The 19,794-nt window shown below is 41.5% G+C and overlaps 2 protein-coding genes across 2 annotated transcripts in view; both read left to right on the top strand.

Annotated features, from left to right (window-relative positions):
• ppp2r2ba (protein phosphatase 2, regulatory subunit B, beta a) overlaps nt 1-6,576 on the top strand; it is a 42,142-nt gene extending 35,566 nt beyond the window's left edge. The window contains exons 5-10 of the mRNA XM_080502059.1: nt 769-946; nt 1,079-1,243; nt 3,772-3,941; nt 4,486-4,577; nt 4,684-4,807; nt 5,736-6,576. Of these exons, the coding sequence (XP_080358185.1) occupies nt 769-946; nt 1,079-1,243; nt 3,772-3,941; nt 4,486-4,577; nt 4,684-4,807; nt 5,736-5,891 (885 nt within the window). The 3' untranslated portion in view covers nt 5,892-6,576. The remainder of the gene's footprint in view (nt 1-768; nt 947-1,078; nt 1,244-3,771; nt 3,942-4,485; nt 4,578-4,683; nt 4,808-5,735) is intronic.
• Nucleotides 6,577-8,644: 2,068 nt separating this feature from the next.
• Nucleotides 8,645-9,964, top strand: gpr151 (G protein-coupled receptor 151; the record flags this gene model as incomplete). The annotated part of the gene is made up of 1 exon (XM_080502122.1): nt 8,645-9,964. One exon carries the CDS (start codon nt 8,645-8,647, stop codon nt 9,962-9,964), a length of 1,320 nt encoding a protein of 439 aa, XP_080358248.1.
• Nucleotides 9,965-19,794: the final 9,830 nt, after the last annotated feature.

A 19,794-nucleotide genomic window follows, 5' to 3' on the forward strand; every position in this document is an offset into this window, starting at 1 on the left:
GTCTTTGAAGCCCAAGCAGCCTTGTGCAACTGAGTGTGTGTGTGTGTGTTTATGTGTTTGTATGTATGTGTGCGTGTGGGAAAGAGAGATGTTCATGTTAATTCCGCAGAATTCAGTTATCATTCCTCAGCAGGGCCTACCTATGCCCTCGGGCCTTCTATCTTTTTACACTTCTCTTGCTTTCTCTTATTTTGCTCTCTTTGACGCAGTGGTGCACATAAACTAGAAAACAGGAGTGACTTCTTCAGCATTACATGAACAGGGAGTGAGGGAGTGAGAGAGAGAGAGACACAGAGAGAGAGAGAGAGAGAGAGAGAGAGAGAGAGAGAGAGAGAGAGAGAGAGGCAGGCACAATCACTGTGTAGCTGTGTAGCAAACAGACATTCCCAGTCTGATTGAAGCAGCTCATCAAACGGCCCCCGAGCTCTTCGGTGGCTGTCTCTGTTTCATTAAGATTTGTGGAGTGAATATCAAATGAATCCCTGGAGTCATCCGTCCGGTTGTGCGTCTCTCTCTCTCTCTCTCTCTCTCTCTCTCTCTCTCTTGCTCTCTCTCTCTCTCTCCCTCTCTCACACACACATATTAGAACACACATTCACACATGAGCAGATAGATATCTAAGAAGCCAGCATTAAAGTATGACGAAGAATACATCAGTGTAACAAAACACATCAAAGCCTCTGAAATAAATATTTTTATTTTGCATATTTTGCTTCATCTCTTAAATATTCTCGCTTTGAAATGACCCGCCTTCGTCTCTCTCTGCAGGTGCCGGTGCTGCAACCAATGGATTTGATGGTCGAGGCGACAGCCAGACGAGTATTCAGCAATGCCCACACCTACCACATCAACTCCATCTCTGTCAACTCCGACCTCCAGACCTACATCTCCACCGATGACCTCCGGGTGAACCTGTGGAACCTGGAGATCACTGACCGCAGCTTCAGTATCCTCATAATCAAGATCAAATTTATTTTTTAAAAATGTGAATTTCGTCTGAAATAACTATTGATTCATTCATTGGTAGCTACGTGTGTTTTAGACTGCATGAATGTGTTCCTTAGCGGTCGCCTCTCAGACATTGTCGACATCAAACCAGCCAACATGGAGGAGCTGACGGAGGTAATCACCTCAGCAGAGTTCCACCCCCAGCAGTGTCACACGTTTGCCTACAGTAGCAGCAAGGGCTCGATACGTCTGTGTGACATGAGAGAGGCCGCGCTCTGCGACAAGCATTGTAAATGTGAGTATCCAAGTGCATGATGGGAAAAATGATTAAATGTCATGGGCGGTGGCAAAGTCTTACAGGCAGGGTGGAATAGTGATCGTTATAGATTTTCACTCACAGAATCCATTTGATTTGCTTCAGTTTGCTACAGTTTTTTGTTTTTTTTTACATGAAAGATAAAAGTGAGTACAAATCACATCGTGACACTCCTATTCATTCTTTCATTTCACTGTGGGTTTTTTTTTTTATATTGATTTTCTTTCTTTACATCAGTAAAATTGTATTTGGGTTAAAAATAATCAGCCTTTCTAATTCTGTTCTGTAATTGATCTGCCATTGTAGAACTGAATCTCCTTTCCAGACTGCTGAAACCCATACAATTCTTTGAAAAGCCAACAAATATTGTCATTATCCTGCTAAAAGCAATCTGGTATTGGTTGTTTTGTTTTTATTGCTTGCATAGGGAGTATAGAAACAAGAAATAGAGGTAGAGGTTTTGAAAATATAAAAGCAAATACAGCAAGCTCAAAAAAATGCTGATTATATACGTCGAACATGGATTCACCTCTTGTGCAGCAGTGAAATGAAGGCTTCCCCCTGCTCAATGTGCAAAGATTGATAACCCCCCAGTACGTCACTGGGCGTGTTTCAACAATGGACGGCCTTCGACATCACATGCATACTCTTTGCTTGAATGAATAATGAATACATTGACATTTTCGCTGGGAAATCAATGGCTTAAGAGCAATCGCATTAGTCCCTCATGGACACACCTTGTTCAATAATGTCACTCATTTCCTCAGACATATTGATGTGCCCACTGGACCGTGTGCCAACGCGGCCTGTTGAATTTCACATGAGTGTTTGAAGGCTGAATGAGGAAAATATGTTGACGCTTTGTATGATTTTGATGGTGTTTTCATTGTGTTGCTCACGTTTTCTCTCTGATTGTTAGATAATGACGTGTACTTGCCCTTCAGGAACAGACAACTCATTTATTGTCGGGCTCATTCATTGACATTAGGAATTCAGTAGCTTTTTAACCTGGAGTTATAGTTATAGTTATAGTCTAACTCTTAAAGATATGTGCTGTTTCAAGAGGATTTCTATTTATATGGGCCCCAGTTTTTTGTTTTTTTTCCCTGCTAGGTTGGACCCACAGGATTAGCAGACTTCCAGGGTTTGGAACTCTCAAAGATACTTAAAAAAAAAAAAGAAAGAAAGATACCACACACACACACACACCCACCACCATCCCCCACCGACCCACACACACACACAGAGCAGACAGGTGCTCTCATTAGCCTCGGGACAGGTCGGTTAATACCGACCTAGCGTCTCCCTGCATGAGCCTGTATGACTCAAAGCAATGTGTAATTCCTTCCCTCCCACTCTTTTTCTGTGTTTCTTTCCTTCTCTGACACACACACACACACACACACACACACACACACACACACACACACACACACACACACACACACACACACACACACACACAGAAAAAACAGATACACCCAAGTTTTTCATATAAAGAACCCCCCCCCCCCCCCCCCCCCCCCCCCTTCATAGTGCATTTCCTTCCACACCTATAAATCTGGGAGGCTGCTGCTGGTATCAATCAGTGTTATCGTGAAGATGGATGGAGGGGTGAGGGATGGATGGATGGATGGAGGGATAGGAGAGGATTGCCAAAGCGCTGAACCCCAGGACAGAAGAAGAGGGGCAACTAACCCCCCCCAGTACAGAAGAAGAGGGGCAACTAACCCCCCCCCCCTCTCTCCCTGCCAACTCTCCAGAGACCCTATTATAGTCCCCCGGAGCTGGACGGAGGGAGGGCAAGGACGCACACACATGCATATATACATGCACACATTGCACTCCCACTTATTCACAAACACTCGTTCACTGGCACACATACAACTCCAGCGGGGCTCATATGGACCCAGCACTTTGACATTGATTTGTTTTTTTTATCCCTTTCTCATCCCCCCCATTTTTTCATCTCGAACGCCGTATCCCTAGTTAGACTCCCCGTTGGCACTTCACAGAGCTATTCTCCTGGCCTCGGGGAGGGGGCATATTTGGAGAGATGGAGAGTAGAGAGACAGAGTGAGAGAGAAACAGGGGAGAAAAGGTGGGAGGAAAACCAAGGAGGAGGAGGTGGAACAGTAACTTGACAGCTAACGATGGAATGCCTGGCTCATATCCCCAGCGTGCTGGCCTGCACACACATCCGCAGCTGCCAAAATCAATATGAATCATAACCAATATTTACCCACCATGCTGACCCACGACTATCTCCCTAAACACACAAATGATTCTGTGAGGAGATGCAGCTGCTGCAGCAAACCCAGCACCCGGGCTTTGTTGTGGCTGGTATTGTGTGTTAATGACAATCTTCCATCACCCAACAGTGGTTTCCTTTTGGTTTTTGTTCAATGAAAAAAAAAAAACCTCATTAAAGTAACATAATTATACTGAATTCATAAAATTCTCTGTTAGAGTGAGATTTTTCTCTCTCTTTTGTCTCCCATTTTCAGACTTTGAAGAACCAGAGGATCCATCCACCCGCTCCTTTTTCTCTGAAATCATCTCGTCCATCTCGGATGTGAAGTTCAGTCATAATGGACGCTACCTGATGACAAGGGACTACCTCACTGTCAAGGTGTGGGACCTTCAGATGGAGAACAAACCGCTCGAGACGTACCAGGTACGCTTTTGCCTTGTTATTTTCTTTTTGCTCAGCCCGAAGACAATTCGCTTGTGAAGTTAGTAAATAACATAGGAACCCAGATCGAATCAAAACCTATTGATTTCAGGCTAATCACTCAACATAATCCTGTTGCACTGTCTGCCTGCCAATCTATAACCGTGTCATCTTTAGCAATTACCCCAGGAGAGCTTATTGAGCCGAGTGTCCATAAGAAGACAGATAGTGAGGGTCCTGATGCAACCTGAAGGGCAAAACCTCCCACTGTGTGGTCACTGGTGTCAGAACCACACCGTCTGATCAGGGGAGCTATATTTTTGCAGGTCATGATTGATAAGGCCATCAGCAGGTCTCAAGGGATTCTCTGTCCAATTCCACCTCCGCCTCCACCTGCTCACTGAGGTCTTAGCAGGGGTCACCGGGGCTGGAGGGATTACTGAAAGTAGAGCATATGCTGGTGTGGCTTGGAGTTGTGTGGTCGTTCGCTTCAGGGCAACGAATAATAACACATCAACTACATCAGATTGTTTGGTTTGCTTCACAGGTTCACGACTATTTACGGGGAAAACTGTGTTCTCTATACGAGAACGACTGCATCTTTGACAAGTTCGAGTGCGTCTGGAATGGCTCAGACAGGTGAGACATCATCTCGGGACACCTATCAATCAAACACATGGGTGAATCCCTCCAGCTACTCTTCTCAATACCCCCCCTCCCCCCACACTCTTCTCTTTCTCCTCAGTGTCATTATGACCGGCTCTTACAACAATTTCTTCCGGATGTTTGACCGGAACACTAAACGTGATGTCACGCTGGAAGCATCCAGAGAAAACAGCAAACCCAGAGCTATTCTGAAGCCTCGCAAGGTACACCACTTCCTGCCAACGTCACCTCCGGCATGAGCATTCATGTTCACATGATGTCGTTAGCATTCATGCAAATTGAAAAGATTCACTTCTCCTTGTATCTTCAGTCATTAAGAGACTCCATCTGCATTGTGCCCAGCCAGTATATATATTTTTTTATGTTAAACATTGATACTTTACTACAAATTATCCATTAATGTTTTCTGACATTATACACAGAAAGTATTGATTGATGGAAATCTTGATGGGATAGTGAAAGTAATTATTATTTACAATTTACAATCTTTTACACATGTGAGCAGTAAGAATCAGTAAGAATCAGTTTCTTGATATTATTCTGAAAACTAAATAAATGATCACATGCATTATTTGGCTTTAGTTTGTTGTTGATAATAAAATCAAGTGTGACAGCCTTTCTCATAGCACCCACAATGCACTCCTCCATCAAAGCAAAGTGTAACTGAGTAAATTGGAAAGTGAGATTGTACATGTAACTTCTAACCAGTGAAAGTTAGACTTTTTTTGTGACTGTTCCTGTATTAATGGATTAAGTGACGATGTGTCACATAAGCTAAAAACATTGTATAATTTTTTTATCTTTGATTAGTTTGTATTACATGCGAGTGTTTGGTTTTAGTTTTCTGCTGCAAAAAGACTGAGAAAATGTGGTTAACAAACTGCACACTAAGTTCAACACCGAACAACACACATATAGACAGATATCAAATATTAAACCAAGATTTGAAAACTACTCATTAAAGACTGAAGATGAATGCAGATTTTTATATTGTTTCCCTCAATGTCCGTGCTCATATTACTGCTGCTTTGCCTAAATACTTAAAAACACCAAAATAAATTTTTTTCAAAATGACTAAAGTGTCAACACGCCCACATTTGATGCCTCCTCATCCCTGTTGTCGTCGTCCAGGTGTGCGTAGGTGGGAAACGGCGTAAGGATGAGATCAGTGTGGACAGCCTGGACTTCAGCAAGAAGATTCTTCACACCACGTGGCACCCACATGAAAACATCATCGCTGTAGCTGCCACCAACAACCTCTACATCTTTCAGGACAAGGTCAACTAACGGGCAGCCTGACCCGGGCGACCCCTGGCCTCACCCCCACGCCCCACCCCCCCATCCCCACCCACTCCTGCTCTGTTCGGAAAGTGCAGAGTTGAGTATCCAGTGACTGACGTGTGGAAGCGGACAGTCTGAAGGAATTTTGAGAAGCACCAACTGGATACAACAAATTACGGAGAAGACTCCTCATATATGAGAATGGATTTTCATTCTGCAGTCTGACTTCTAATTTATTTTATTCAGCCAGGCAGGCAGATACCTGAAGAATTGAATGCTGTGCGTTTATGCAACACGGGGATTGCTGCATCGATGGTGTGACGTTGCAGCCCTCTGGACCCTAAAGAGAAGGGCGGTTGTGGAAAACACTCAACAGAAGAGCACACTAAACAAAGCAGACGTGACTAGGTGTCATGTGACAACAGCGCCCCCTCTCTATCACTCTGCCCATGCCATGTCGCATGTGGTCAAGCCCCACCGCCTCCAGCTGAGGTGAAGTTTTTTTTTGGACAGTGGGACCGACTGCAGAAAAAAAAAACGAAGAGACTGTTAACCTCTGACCCTAGGAACAGAGGAGTTTTTCTCTGCCTGTGACACAACACAGTCAGTGTTTCTATTACCAATTTTGTGTCTCCTTGGTGAGACTGCTGTAGTCAGTAATGTGAATGAAGCCCTTCCAGGCTGTGTCAATGATTTTATTTAATGCTGTTGTTTTGTTGAGTCCTTCTCTCGGTCAATGAGTCTGTTTAGAAGCTGTGGTGCCTTCTTTTGGTATGTCGGGGTTCGATGTAGTTGGAGGGGATTGGGGGGTGGGGGGTGGGGGGTGGGGGGGGGACTGAGTAAAAGGCGGGAGTGTGAATGTTACAAATGAAATGTTAAATGAAATGTCAACTTAGGATTTTTCCCTTTTTTTTTCTCTCTCTCTCTTTATTTTGCTATAAACTAAAACAAACAAACAAAAAAAGCTCCACCCAGGTCCCACATGGGATAAGTGCTTGACGTGATGTGGTCCAGATTACATTACAGCACAGGTTACATGTTTGTGAGCTCAGGAGAGGACGCTGTGTACAAAGTTATTGTTGCTCTTACGATGCAGTAAGTCTGATGTCATCAGTTTGCGCGAGACACAATGAAGCCTCATTATTATTTTCTTTTAATGCAGATTTCTGACAAAAATACATCAATTCCTTTGTATTATTTTCTGCATTAATTTGGATAGTACTGAAAATGATCTGTAGATGATAGAACCGTAAACCTGTTAAGTTGTAATACTGAACATAAACCTAAGATTTTTCTTGGCATAACAATGCTAGCGTAGCTCTTTCTGCATGATTTGATTCTCATGAAGCTTACAGCCTGCGGATAGTTATATTTTTACTCCCAACATCTACAGATCGTCTGAGGCACTATGCAATTGAATTATTTCAGCTTTTTTTTCTTTCTTTTTTTTTTTAAAGATTGTTAGAATGCCTGTTTGTGTTTCTCATCTTGCTGATGATAGGCAACACAAAACAATTGGCAGGATGTGTTTCAGAACTTCGCTCCGGTTAGTTTGGAGATGCTGGCTTCTGTCGAATTTGTTCTTAGAGCCGACTCAAACAAAAAACAAAGCAGTCAAAGGTCTAACTGAACTCTGTGAAATCAGGGAATAATTAAGTGTTAATTCCTTTTAAACAGTAATGTCTTCTAAACAACCTCCTTTGTGTCACTTCTAATTGAAACAAATAAAAAAAACAACTTTTATAGCTCAGAATGTATTGAAATGCAACAAATTACCATGCAGTCTTTATGCTTACTGGACTTTCTTTGAATAAAAAAAAAGAAATAAAGATGTTCAAGTTCCAATGGTGGATTTCCTCTTTTTTTTTTGAACAAATGAATAAAAAAACAAGCAGTCAAGCAGAAGAGACAAGATAGGTGTTCTATGTTTTTGTAGCTTGTGATGTGATGACGCCCTCATGAGGACAAACTGGAGTAAGACCAAGAAAAGCAGCTGTTCCATGAGAGAAAGAGAAGAAACCTAATTTTGACCAATTAAAAATAGTTGATAGCTCTTTAAAATGCCTAATTTATTCGACATAATCAATGCCATTCATAAATATTCTGTTTAAAAGAGTTTCCATTAAATTAGGCCAATATGGTACTCATACATCATAATTAAAACGTCCGTTCGTGGATGATACATATCAGTTTTGTCCTGCAAGAAATGTCATAATGATGCAGATATTGTGCCAAAAATGTGAAGGCTTTCATCAACTGCCAAGTATTAGCGCTCTTATTTAAAATGTGTAATTTGCTGCAAAATTTAAAAAAATAAAATAAAAAAAACTTCAAGTAATGACCTTTAATTCACAATCAGTCACATAAATTAGTAGCCCAATATATTCATCTGTGCATAGTTTTTCCTAATTGGCCCCGTGAGGGTGTCGTCTACGCACATTTTGCCAGCTGGGAACAGCAACTGTCAATCAAACAGGATCCTTATAACTCGCCGCTGAAGCTGCATCACTGCATCTGTGGAAAAACCACGGGGACGGACAGGAGCTCCACTGTGATCGCAGACTGTCACTCAGTACTTTCTCTGATACAACTATTCAAACAGGTTTGGATTTCAAAACATACTTTTGGTAAATCTGTTTTAAAAGTACCTTTGTTTTTGGAAGTTCCACCACTCATAACAATTTTCATCTTCTTTTTTTTTCTTCTGTGCCTAATCATGTACTTTCTTCTCAAATCAGATTGCCACTTTCCTGGACGGGATGGACAAGTTGATTGGGAACAATGCCACTGTGCTGAACAGCTCCATAGACAAATGGTCATATAATGACCACGGCTTGTTCCGGCACCTGGACCCCGGTGAGCTCAGGGTTCTGGTGCCGGCTGTACTGGGAGTCATCTGTGTCTTGGGTGTGGCTTGCAATCTCACGGCGATGGCCATCCTCTTCTCAAACGCTCACAAGGGCAAACTCTCCCTCATCAACTCCCTCATCTTTAACCTGATGTTTGCCGACGGACTGGTGCTGCTGTTCAGCGTGCCGTTCAGCGCTGCCTCCTACTCCAAGGCCAGCTGGAATCTGGGCTGGGTGGTGTGCAAGACGGCCGACTGGTTCCTGCAGTCCTGCATGGCGGCGAAGAGCTTCACTGTGGCTATCATGGCGAAAGCCTGCTACCGCTATGTGTCCAACCCAACCAAGCAGGTCAGCATCCACCTGGGCTCCATCCTGGTGGTGCTCTTCTTCATCTGGGTGTCTGCCTGCCTCATCACTATCCCTCACTGGCTGTTTGCTACGTTGCAGAGAGAGATCCGCGGGCTGGTGTGTGTGTTGCTTGTCCCCCCCCAAGCCCGGGATTTCATGTCTGTCTATGTCAAAGCCTACCCTCTGGGAGTTTACTGTGCACCTCTCAGCTTCGCCTTGATGTATTTCTGGAAGGCTTACGGCCAATGCCAGCGCCGCTCGAGTAAGACTCAGAATCTGCGCACACAGATCAGATCCAGGAGGCTCACCTTGATGCTCTTTAGTCTGACGGTGGCCATGGCCATCCTGTGGCTCCCTCAGTGGGTGGTGTGGGTTTGGGATCATCATCTCGCAGAGAAGGAAATTGAAGGAGCTCAGCCCCTTCTCTCCTCTCCTCCTCTACTCCTGACCCTCTCTGCTCAGCTGCTTACCTTCTCTCTGTCGTTGGCGAACCCTCTGATCGTCCTCTCTCTCTCCGAGGAGTTCAGGGAGGGGTACAGGGGGTTCTGGAGACGCCTCACACTGCGACAACAACCTCTGCCAAAGCCAAAGCCGGGGCCACACAACCCTACCTCCCTGAAGTCCCCTTGTCCAAGACCGGAGACATCGGGCCAGCCTCGAGGGGAGAAAAGCTTTCGATCGTGCTCCAGCCAGGATCCCAGCAGAGAGGCTCAGTCCCAGTCGGAACAAGGCGGCGGGAGGGAAGTAGACCAAGTGAGCCTGAAAGACGGGATTGTCTTGACTGATGTGGAGCAGTTCTGGCATGAGAGGGAGACTGACGACCACACGGACGAAAATGATCCTGTGCCGTGGGAGCATCAGAACAAAGAGGGGAAAAAATGACAACCACCCTCTCAGGAGATCATGTGAGTGCCACAAATCTCTAGCACTCAGTCCACTGTGTTTATGGTATTATTCAAAGGTAAGAAGGGCAAACAGTGTGAATGTGGACTACAAATAGAGTAACACATCGTCTGTATCAGAAATCAACCTTGCAATGTGTTTTTTTATTGTTATCTCATTTATGTAGAGTCAATCATGGTGGCTGTAAATAAAAATGCTTCTTGTAATGATGGCAGTGTAAATTGAATTCAGATAATCTATATATAGATATGTAGTCAACTAGATCTCTATATATTCAATATGCCACAGTGAATCAGTATGGACAGCAAAAAAAACTGTATTTGAACATATTAATGCAATTTAATCATAATAACCTTGTTTCTCTGTCTGACTGAAGATTGATGCTCACACCTCATTTCTGACATGTGCCATATCGGTTAGTGCACAGTCTCTGAATGTTACAAAGTGTTGTAAAGAAATATACTTGCCAGTGAAAAGGTCAGTTTGCGGTCCTCTTTCAATGGGAAACGGTGTTCACAATAAAGACACATATGAAAACGGAGCATGCGTGTTATTGTTCTTTGTGTCAAACATTGTTTGGATAGAAGGGGAGTGCCAGCATTTTGTCAGAGCTGCACAATGCAAAGCTACATTTAAGTCACTGAAAAAGAAAAAAACTCTTGGCTTTACTTAAATCAATGACACATGTACACACATGCAGTAAAGTCTAAATGAGACCAATCAGATATGCCCCCTGCTGGTATTGAACCATTAATTGTTCTAATATTAGAAGAAAAATGCTGTTGTCTGTGCTTAGATGTAATTTCAGTGGACTCCTCTCTACAGGAGCCTCATGAGCTATTCTCTCTCCATTGATCTGAATCCATAAGATGGATTGAAGACTTACAAAGACATAAACATCTTAAATGGAAATTGCTGTTCAGCTGATCTACGATCGATTTGTCTGGCTGCTGTAAAAGGACCCCAGCTGTGCCGAACACTGGAATCCACTGTAAATAATCAGGTTTGTTTTTTTTTTTCCTTCTCATGAAAGACTCATGCTTGAATTTCCACAAATATACATACTTATAAAATGCAGCAGTCTTACGTCAGGAGATGTCTCAAAGGAGAGCAGAAAAATAATTTCTGATGTAGGCATTCCATAGTTGGCAGACACCTTCTTTTCCCTCTCCTCTTCCCTTATGACATTTTCCTCTCATTAATCATTTACGTTGACCTTTTATTGTGAGAGGCAAGTACCTCAATCAGAGCAACACTTAACTATATAACCCAGCAACAGTCCCTGGGGGAGTGACCTGGACATAAATACTGAAGGCAATAAATATACACTCATTATTAGGATGAAAATGTAACCTTTTCTGTTCAACCAGAGGAATGAGTATGTGTTACTGTACAGTAACAGCAGAAGAACAGTTGGTACCTGTCATTTTTGGCTGACACATGATGTTTAAATACACTTTATGGCCATTCCTTTCTGTCAGAGCAATTTTATATGTAGTTGCCATATTCGTGCTTAATTATATTCATATTCAAGTTCTATCTTATTTCTGTGTATTCTCTCTTAGCAGCGCCTCTCAGGCGCTGCTCACTAATCACATGTTCTGAGCAGGTCAACCTGACCGAGGCTGATAAACAAGATGAGCCACGTCTTCCACACAGCTGCCATCTCGACGTCCCATGCGCGGGATGTCCTTTGATTGTATTCATAGTTGATAAACTGTTAAAACTCACAGAATGTTTTGTTACTATGATGTGTATCCTGTAAACCCTCCCCTTTGTTTAATGAAATAAAACCGCAGGAGAAATGGTCTGAAGCTCAGAGTGGGTAGGAGGTGTAATCTGAACACGCTCCTAGGCCATTCTCCTCGCGAGTAACCAAAGCTCATTCGTGTTGTCTTCTTCTTTCTTGCAGATTTAATAAATGTCTGTAGCCTAAACCTGACATTTAACTTGGTCCTTCGAGCCGGATGCCAACAACGCCTGGTGGTTCCGGCACACGCGGTCGTCGCCAGCAAGCCCACGGCCGTGGCGGGCCTCACTAGGTGAGACCCAGCACCTTTTCCAGGAACTGACACTGCTTCGTGTGCTGGGACCCGCAGGTTGAAGGCATCCAACGGCGAGAGGAAAAAGACTCCGACGGGTGAGCATTGTTTTGGGTTAAAAAGAAAATGTGCGACTGAGGGTTGCAGGATAGTAAAACCCTGTGAATTCTAGACTCTAACAGGTAAAACTAAAAACGCTGAGGAGTGGACGCCTGAGAATAGTTCACATTAAAAACGGACGGCGGAGTCCACGGTTGCGGCGTTACCGAAAATTCCGTAAATAAAAAGGCGCTGAGGAGTGGACGCCTGAGAATAGTTCACACTAAAAACGGACGGCGGAGTCCACGGTTACAGCGTCACCGAAAATTCCGTAAGAAAGAAACTAAAAGTGTGCATGTTGAATGAGTGGGTGGACTGTGAACCACTAGGTTACAGCCACCATTTAAAAACAACAGGAAAGGAAGTAGTGGGCTGACGTGGATGCACAGGCAAGAATTCTCCACCTGAAAGGGTTGAAGTGAGAATTACCACGATCAGTAAAGATTAACCACTACCCTGTTGAAAGGTTGACCAACGGAACCATAGACTACCCCACGTAGTACGGTCCGTCCAAATTTAAAAACAAAATGGGACAAGGGAACACGGAAAAAACCTAAAACGCGCGATAAATTAACTTGTAAAGATTGGAAATATGTAGAACGCTGCAGCGAAGAAAATGTAAAACATTTGGATAATTGGATCGCAAAATACGACTTCGACGGGAGTCTCAATACACCAAAATAAATAAATAATAATAAATAAATAACAGCTTTAAAAAATGCGATTAAAGAAAAAAAAAAAAACTAAAAAGGATCCTAAAAAGATGCAAAAAGGTTATGACAGCACATAGAAATGGTATGCGTTATATAAATAAAAACAAAAAGTACTCGAGTGACTGTGACTGACCAAAGGACTGTGTGTATGAAGAGAAATTATTTTCGAAACCCAGACGATCAGTAAAACCTCACGGTGTCAACTGAGCTCTATCTGGGGAGTAAAAATAATCTCTTATTGCTGACTCATCAGGTGAAATTGTGGGAAAATCTAAAATGACTCTCACTCCTGTGATCGAACACCTATTGAAAGACCGGAGCGAACAACAGGTTTGCCCTAGAAGCTCGTCTTTCAAGGAGGAATTAGTGGGTCCATGAGATCGCACTGGCAACATAAATTAAAAATGGGAAGCTGTTGTACAAAAACTAATTAGTGATGAAGTTGGTGACGCAAAATTTATGAGTAAAAGTCACCCTCGCTTGACTCAATATCTAAAACAGTAAAGCAAAAGAAATATGGATTTAAACGAAAACTGCAATCAGAAGAGTGTGTAAAATTAGTTATACAACTTAAAGTACAAGTGTGTGTGTTTTTGTGTGTGTGTGTTTGTGTTTTTGGGTGTTTGCGTGTTTGTGTGTGTGTTCAGTGTGTGTGCAGGAGACACGTCTCCACACTGAACGGCTTTAGACGAGATAACACAAAAACAAAACAAAACTGCTCTAAGTAATGTGTCGGGACTACTTTTAATGTGTTTAGTGAAGAAATAAACGTATCTAAAGTAAACTTAAGTTATTTGGAATTTAAACTTAAAAAATCTATAAATAAAATTGCTAAATAAACTGAATAGAATAAATGGATGAAATAAATGAATCAATAAAGGAATCCTTGAACAAATACTTTGGGTGTATATGCATGAATCAGAGCTCCTCCTTATCAAACAGCTGTTATGGAGACCAAGGACATTGAATGAAAACAGAATCCACAGCTCCGATCCCATTCTGCTTCTACCAGACGTTGCTGGTGGAGGAATGAGAGGCTGTGGAGGCGGTAGATTGGACTACAAACATGGAAACTCTCAACGCAATGACGACATGCCGTGTCGCGACGTAAAATACACTTCAGCGTGCCAAGGTCGTACCATGAGAACGCACACACACACATAGTGGGAGAATGAAGGGATTCAAATACGCGATGTTGAACATTTCAGTAGGAAAAAGTAGATACGAGTTTTAAACTTGAAAGTTTGAGGATCAAAATTAGAATTTGATGTGTGCAATGAAATTTAAGACCTTTTACAGAGGTCCAGGAATTAAATGGTTTATAAAATCAACAATAGATTAGTGAAACTAAACTAAACTAACACAGTGACTAAAAACTAGACTAAACATTTAGATGAAGTTTGGAAAAGAGTCAGCTTACAAAATAAACAAAACCTCAAACAAGAAATTAAAAAAAAAAATAAGAAACTGATCAAATTATTCTCAAGTTTTTAAGATCATAGATTGTTACCTTTGCAGAAACAAAATAATGATTATCAGACATAATATGGCTAGTATTTGATGGGCTGCTATAACAATATTTATAGATCATATAAAAAGAACACAGATGATTCAAATGTCAAAAAGCAATGTATTTGCAGATAAAACAGCCAAACAAGTGGTAAAATTAAACCAGGAGCTAGATATTTATCTTCAGAATACCGAATTAGATGAAGAAGTTTTAAAAGATATGCAAAACCGGTTCCAAAACAGAAAAACAATATTGGATGAGAAAATAGAATGAAAAATAAATAAATAAATAAAAAATGGAGCACAGCAGAAAGAGATTTTCTATTTCTGACCAAAAGGAAAACCTACTCTACCAAAATCACGATATAAATAGGAGCAATAATGAGCCATGGGCTTCGCCATGCCTCAACAGGAGGGATGGTACACTAATAATATCATCAATTCTTACTAAATAAAAAAAAAAATATAATATTTTTTTTTTTTTTGAGCAGTATGTATAATCTGTATAAAACAGAAAACAAAAAAGGAGGTAAATTTCCAAAACCAGAATAGTGATAATAGATGCATTTTCTAAATGGATAGAACTATTTCCAACATAACATCCAGATACTGTAACATTAGCAAAAGCACTTTGCAAAAATTATAAATCCCAACATACGGAATAGCAAAACAATTTACAGCGATAATGGAAGCCATTCGGTAAACAAATTCACATAGAAGGTATCAGAAAATTTAGGAACAAAATTAAATTAAATTAAAAGTCGTTGTGCTTTTGTCCATAAAGAGCTGGTTTAGTGGAAACATATTCAAAATAGCAGAAAGGCAAACTTAGATACATTTATCACATTGTAAAAAGTCATCACTGCTGAGTCTCCGACCCCATCTAGCGAGCAAAAGACTGATAATAGGGTGGATTCAGACGTTTAGAGCCTGGGTAGACCTGAAAGTCAGCAGAAGAACCATTACAAGCCGTGAAGTGACTTAGCGGAAGCCGAACTGAGCAGTAATGACAAAGTCAAACGGACCCTAACCGTCGTAGCAATCGTAATAATGCTTTTTGCCTTAGTGTGGTTCCTGTGGGAACCGCCTCAACACAGCGAAAGAAACCAAACCAGATCAAACACACTACCAGCCATTATTCTAAAATAATGTTTTTAACTGATGTAGATTTAATCTAACCAGTAAAATAAATGAAAAGAAACATGGTTAATATAAATTGATTAAATTAAATTAAACTAAATTAAATTAAAGTTATCACTTCCAACCAGCAGTTTTAGTTAAAATAACTAACAGAACAGGTTCTAGTTAAAACCGTCTACCTGGCAGACTCTGTCGTCTCGTTTAAAAAGGATTTGAAAACATGTTTACTTAGAAGAGCTTTTGGTTGATGGGTATTTTTTCACTAGTGTCACTTAAATTTTACACATGTATATACATTTTATATTGTTGTTTTTTACCTTTTCTCCTGTACAGCACTTTGTGATTTTTATCTGTGAAAAGCGCTTTATAAATAAATTTTGCTTACTTACTTACTTACCAGGAGTAAAAGTTTCAGAAAGAGATCTTGTGGGTCTCATAACAATTAATATCAAAAGAACTGAACTAAAAGTCCAAATAACAAACCATCAGATGCAATTTAAACAGACCACCACCAGGGCAATACTTTCAAACTCCAAATTTAGTGATTCAACTTTCTACAGGAAAAAGTGTATGAACAAAGTTAATAAACCAATAAATGAACCAACCAAGAGATATGAAAATAACTAGTTTTACGGTTTTTTACCTGTTTAAAGTCAAACTAATGCGACGGGCAAAGCCATTCCCTTTGAATTCAAATGATGATAATTAAATCTACTGATGCATCCTCGGACTGTCACCTCAGCCTCTTGTCCTGTTGACCATCGTCCTCCAGTCCCTCAACAGACTCAGACGTTGTTTGTGGTATGAAGGGAACACCACCTGCCTGATAAGAAGTTCAGGACAGACCGTGGGTTCTCTGCAGAGATTGTTGTGAGACATCAGAAACACCACAGACGAGGAGCATGAGGTGGAAACATGACTTCCTCACGAGACGATGTTTTGTCCAGGACAGTTCTCATGGGAGACGCTGACAGAGGAGAACAGGAGGAGCACAGTGATCCAACTAGAGATGTTTTTGTGTTGATGTGGAATAAAGGATAAATGGGGAATACTTTAAATTAAAAGTAATGTTAAATTAAAAGTAAAAGATTATTTAATGTTTTCTATTTCTGTTATAAAAGGGGGAATGGCAATAAATATATATAAAAGCAATAAAAAAACATGATGAGAGTTAAAAGATAATCTTCAAAAGACACATTTGGTAATAAGGAGCACATAGAATAAATTCTAATGACAATAATTTAAAGTCAGTATTTCTTTGGTGGTTGATTATTAATAAAATTATCGAACTGTCTAATCTGATGTGAGATGTTGCAGGTGGATCCTGAACTGATGTTGCTGCACCGCCAACAAGATCAACTTCAATTGTTTAATATTAATAAATTCAGTTTAAATAACTGTTTAAGGAAAAACAAATACTTAGTTTGCGTTAAAATTTTTGGGGAAAATAATTTTCGAGACAGGAACAGATGCCTTAGATAGGAGGTACTTTTGATTTTTTTTCTTTTCTTTTCTTTTTTAGACATTGTCTCATTGTCAACATATGAAAATGTGCTGTACTGTTATTCCAAACAGACTTACTGACTACTTAACTAATGACATAAAAGATACATCGTAGCACCTCAGAACTTCACCGGCATAAACATCACGAGCACAAACCCTAAACATTTCCTTGGAAGCCTAAACAACTCCTGGTGCCTTGAAACAGTTCAAGCTCCAACCAAATTCACACCATGAGCACGAGCAGACGTGTGGTGGTGGTGTGGCCCAAACAAAATCTATGATGGCCTTCCTAAGCGAGCTCAAGGATTGTGTGCACTCATAATTTTAATCATTCCAGTAAAACGTCCTTCCCCTGCATGTAACTCAAATCTCTGAGAAATTGTTGCAGACTGATGCTTTCAGCAACATCGACGACGGCTTTCCAGACACGTATAGCGGTTGATATGTTGTTGGCAGAGAAGGGGGGTGTGTGTTCGATGTTTGGTGACAAATGTTGTACCTTTATTCCGAACAACACAGCAGCAGATGGAACGCTCACACGCGCCGTGGAGGGTCTTCGTACTTTGAATAAAAAGATGAAAGATCACTCTGGCGTGGACACATCGATGTGGGATGGTTGGGTTGATATGTTTGGGAGATACAAAGCTCTAGTAATGTCTGTTTTGGTCTCCTCGGCAATCTTCATCGCCACCCTCACCCCGTGTGGCTGCTGCTGTATTCCATGTATCCGCGCCCTTCTCACCCGCCTAATCAACACTGCTATCTCTCCCATGAAACAGGACCTGGCGCAGGCTTATCCGTTGTTGGGGAATGCTGATCATGACTCTGAAATTAGCGAGGATGATGACTTTCCATCCAGCCCGACCTTTTTTCAGACCCTGAAGATTACGAGTAACAGTAAAACATTAGAAACCTGAGTGTAAATGTTTGTGTTCTTGCGAAAATGATCTTGCAACTGAAAATCAATATTGAAGTGGTTGGTTACAAGTGGTGTGAGAAATTAAGCACAGATATGACAAACAGGGGGAATATGTCAGAGCAATTTTATATGTAGTTGCCATATTCGTGCTTAATTATATTCATATTCAAGTTCTATCTTATTTCTGTGTATTCTCTCTTAGCAGCGCCTCTCAGGCGCTGCTCACTAATCACATGTTCTGAGCAGGTCAACCTGACCGAGGCTGATAAACAAGATGAGCCACGTCTTCCACACAGCTGCCATCTCGACGTCCCATGCGCGGGATGTCCTTTGATTGTATTCATAGTTGATAAACTGTTAAAACTCACAGAATGTTTTGTTACTATGATGTGTATCCTGTAAACCCTCCCCTTTGTTTAATGAAATAAAACCGCAGGAGAAATGGTCTGAAGCTCAGAGTGGGTAGGAGGTGTAATCTGAACACGCTCCTAGGCCATTCTCCTCGCGAGTAACCAAAGCTCATTCGTGTTGTCTTCTTCTTTCTTGCAGATTTAATAAATGTCTGTAGCCTAAACCTGACACTTTCCAGCTTCTACGGTTGACACCTCTGGCTCAGCTATTCACCCTGGTAAATGAGCCAGCAAATCCACAGTTGTGCGATTTTATCCAGTTTTAACACAAGGCCCTGAAGCGACTAATCACTGGCATGCAAATGGTGAAATCCAAGCTGCCCTATATCTGAGAGCGATCATCTTTCTATTCATCTACCCATCTTTACTACTTTGTCCAACTCAGGCGACTGAAACCCAATTCTATAGACGATTCTACAATTGGCTGGAATCTCTCCTCTTAAATTATTCTCCATATTGACATGAAAGCGTAATTGATGCAGATTAGTTGTTTGCTTATTTTTTTTAACATCCATGATATAAATCTGACAAATTATTTCAAAGTTCCTCAGCTGAACTGCGATCTGACAACGCAGAGCTGAAACGGACTGACAAACCCTCATAAAAGCCCAAAAAAACTTCTGTACAAATACCATTTGACCAGCAGCGGAATTAATATTTACTACCGGGTAGGCAAAATTCATGTTGTTGTTTTTATTCAGTCCTTTATCTTCCATGAGGAACTGTGCTTCTTGAGAAGATTGAATACTGATCTCCTGCAGAAGTTTCTAAGGTGTTAAACGGTGCCAAAGTCTCTCTCTTTTCTGATGAAAATGGTGATTAAAAACTATACATATTTAAAAGAAGGAAAAAAAAAAAAGCCAATGAAAATGACACATATACTCAAAAGATAATTAGAAGGAGCCTGAAGAGGATGAGGAGGGAGTAAAATCAGGGCTGAAGGAAGCTTGATTACAAGAAAATCGCTGAAGAAACGATCAAGATAATCAACATTTACAAGTGGAAAAACAAGCCGGTCTTAATTAGGCCATTATCCAAGGCAGGGGAGCTTCCAGCAGGTGAGATCCTCCCTTTGCTGCCCTCCTGGCTGTGTCACCGTCCCGCTGTGAGGGGAGGCGGGGGTGTCACCCCGGCGTTTCATCCCTCAGCCAATCATCATCTCTAATAAATGAAACTCCACAGGAAGTGACATGCCACCCAACGCTAATTATGCTCGGCAGGAGATGCTGGCTGCAATTAAGCCACATGCAAAAAAACCTTTGCCTGCTAAGGCCTCGTCTCCCTCTGAGTCACAGTTACCTTCGCCTCTCTTTGGTCCTGTGGGTGAGCACCTGGCTCTCCAGTCCAACCTGTCTGTGTGTGTGTGTGTCGGGGGGGTTGTTATTGTGCTGGTGCTAGGTTGGTTCACAAGGTCTGGCCCCGGTATTTAACAGCATATTGATTTGAATTAATAAGTGAGCTTTCATCTCAGTAA

The sequence above is a fragment of the Blennius ocellaris genome, assembly GCF_963422515.1.
Source record: "Blennius ocellaris genome assembly, chromosome: 9".
Classification (NCBI taxonomy): domain Eukaryota; kingdom Metazoa; phylum Chordata; class Actinopteri; order Blenniiformes; family Blenniidae; genus Blennius; species Blennius ocellaris.